Raw genomic sequence first — 2013 nt, forward strand, 5'->3', positions numbered from 1 at the left:
GTCCCGGGTGGATTTGGGATTTGGGTGGGGGTCCCTGCAGTGGATGGGGGTCCCGGGCTGATTTGGGATTTGGGTGAGGGTCCCTGATTTGGGTGGGGGTCTCCAGATAAAGGATACAATACAGGTTGGCGTGTTTGATCCACAGGAAGTGCACGGGGCCGTGGGTCAGCACGGGGGTGAGGGTCCCGGGTGGATCTGGGATTTAGGTGGGGGTCGGTCCCGGGTGGATTGGTCCTGGAGGTGTCCCGGGTGGATTTGGGATTTGGGTGGGCGTCCCTGCAGTGGGTGGGGGTCCCGGGCTGATTTGGGATTTGGGATTTGGGTGGGGGTCCCTGATTTGGGTGGGGGTCCCAGGATAAAGGATACGGTACAGGTTGGCGTGTTTGATCCACAGGAAGTGCACGGGGCCGTGGGTCAGCACGGGGGTGAGGGTCCCCTCCTCCTCCCGCTGCAGCAGGACCCCCATGAAGTGCTCGATCTCCCCCAGCCCCACATCCCCTTTGTAGTTGCGGCTGATCAGGGGCTGCGGGGGGAGCGGGGGAGGGGTCAGAAATGGGGACCCCCCATCCCACCTCACCCCAAAACCGCTCACCCCACTGCGGGGTCACCGGGGTCACTGAGCTGACCTTGAGTGACCTTCAAATGTGGAGGGGACAGCGGGGTGTCCCCAAACGGGACATTGAGTGACCCCTGGGGGGTTTGGGGTGATTTTGCGGAGTCACAAATAGGGGACACAAATTGGGGGACACCCCCCGATCCCCGGGGTCACGGGGGTCACTCGGCTGACCTTTAGGGGCGGAGGGGACAGCGGGGTGTCCCCAAACCGGACACTGAGTGACCCCTGGAGGGTTTGGGGGGTCACAAATGGGGGACACAAATGGGGGGACACCCCCCGATCCCCGGGGTCACAGGGGTCACTTGGCTGACCTTTAGGGACAGAGGGGACAGCGGGGTGTCCCCAAACCGGACACTGAGTGACCCCTGGGAGGTTTGGGGTGATTTTGCGGGGTCACAAATGGGGGACACAAATTGGGGGACACCCCCCGATCCCCGGGGTCACTCGGCTGACCTTTAGGGGGGCAGAGGGGACAGCGGGGTGTCCCCAAACCGGACATTGAGTGACCCCTGGAGGGGTTTGGGGTGATTTTGCGGGGTCACAAATGGGGGACAGCTCCCGATCCGTGGGGTCACGGGGGTCACTTGGTTGACCTTGACTGACCTTTAGGGACAGAGGGGACAGCGCGGTGTCCCCAAACCGGACACTGAGTGACCCCTGGGGGGTTTGGGGTGATTTTGTGGGGTCACAAATTGGGGGACACCCCCCGATCCCCGGGGTCACTTGGCTGACCTTTAGGGGCAGAGGGGACAGCGGGGTGTCCCCAAACCGGACACTGAGTGACCCCTGGGGGGGGTTTGGGGGGTCACAAATGGGAGACACAAATTGGGGGACACCCCCCGATCCCCGGGGTCACTCGGCTGACCTTGGCTGACCTTTAGGGACAGAGGGGACAGAGGGGTGTCCCCAAACCGGACACTGAGTGACCCCTGGGGGGTTTGGGGTGATTTTGCGGGGTCACAAATGGGGGACAGCTCCCGATCCCCGGGGTCACTCGGCTGACCTTTAGGGGCGGAGGGGACAGCGGGGTGTCCCCAAACCGGACACTGAGTGACCCCTGGGAGGGTTTGGGGTGATTTTGCGGGGTCACAAATGGGGGACACCCCGCGATCTCCGGGGTCACTTGGCTGACCTTGGCTGACCTTTAGGGACAGAGGGGACAGCGCGATGTCCCCCGGGGGTTTTGGGGGGGTCGCGGGGGTCTCACCTTCCCCTTGAGGTCCAGGATGAAGAGGGCGGAGGCGGCCATGGCGCCCGCGCGGCACCGTCACCTCCGGCACCGTCACCTGCCCAGGTGCGCACCTGAGGGCGTGGGGCCTTAAAGGGGACGGCCCGGCGACAGCGGCGACACCGGCGACACCGGCGGGGGACCACGGGGACATCCCCGGGCTCGCCAC

At 64.7% G+C, this 2013-nt stretch overlaps 1 protein-coding gene across 1 annotated transcript; it reads right to left on the reverse strand.

Annotated features, from left to right (window-relative positions):
• Positions 1-202: 202 nt before the first annotated feature.
• Positions 203-2003, reverse strand: LOC130588457 (AP-1 complex subunit mu-2-like). Its single transcript, XM_057389378.1, has 2 exons — positions 1824-2003; positions 203-523 (listed from the first exon to the last, which is right to left on the reverse strand). The coding sequence occupies exons 1-2, from the start codon at positions 1863-1865 to the stop codon at positions 203-205; spliced, it is 363 nt and encodes a 120-aa protein (XP_057245361.1). The 5' UTR covers positions 1866-2003.
• Between the last annotated feature and the right edge of the window lie 10 nt (positions 2004-2013).

This window comes from Malurus melanocephalus, unplaced genomic scaffold, assembly GCF_030028575.1.
Source record: "Malurus melanocephalus ecotype Western Australia unplaced genomic scaffold, MMel_1.1 scaffold_5229, whole genome shotgun sequence".
NCBI classification, from domain to species: Eukaryota; Metazoa; Chordata; class Aves; order Passeriformes; family Maluridae; genus Malurus; species Malurus melanocephalus.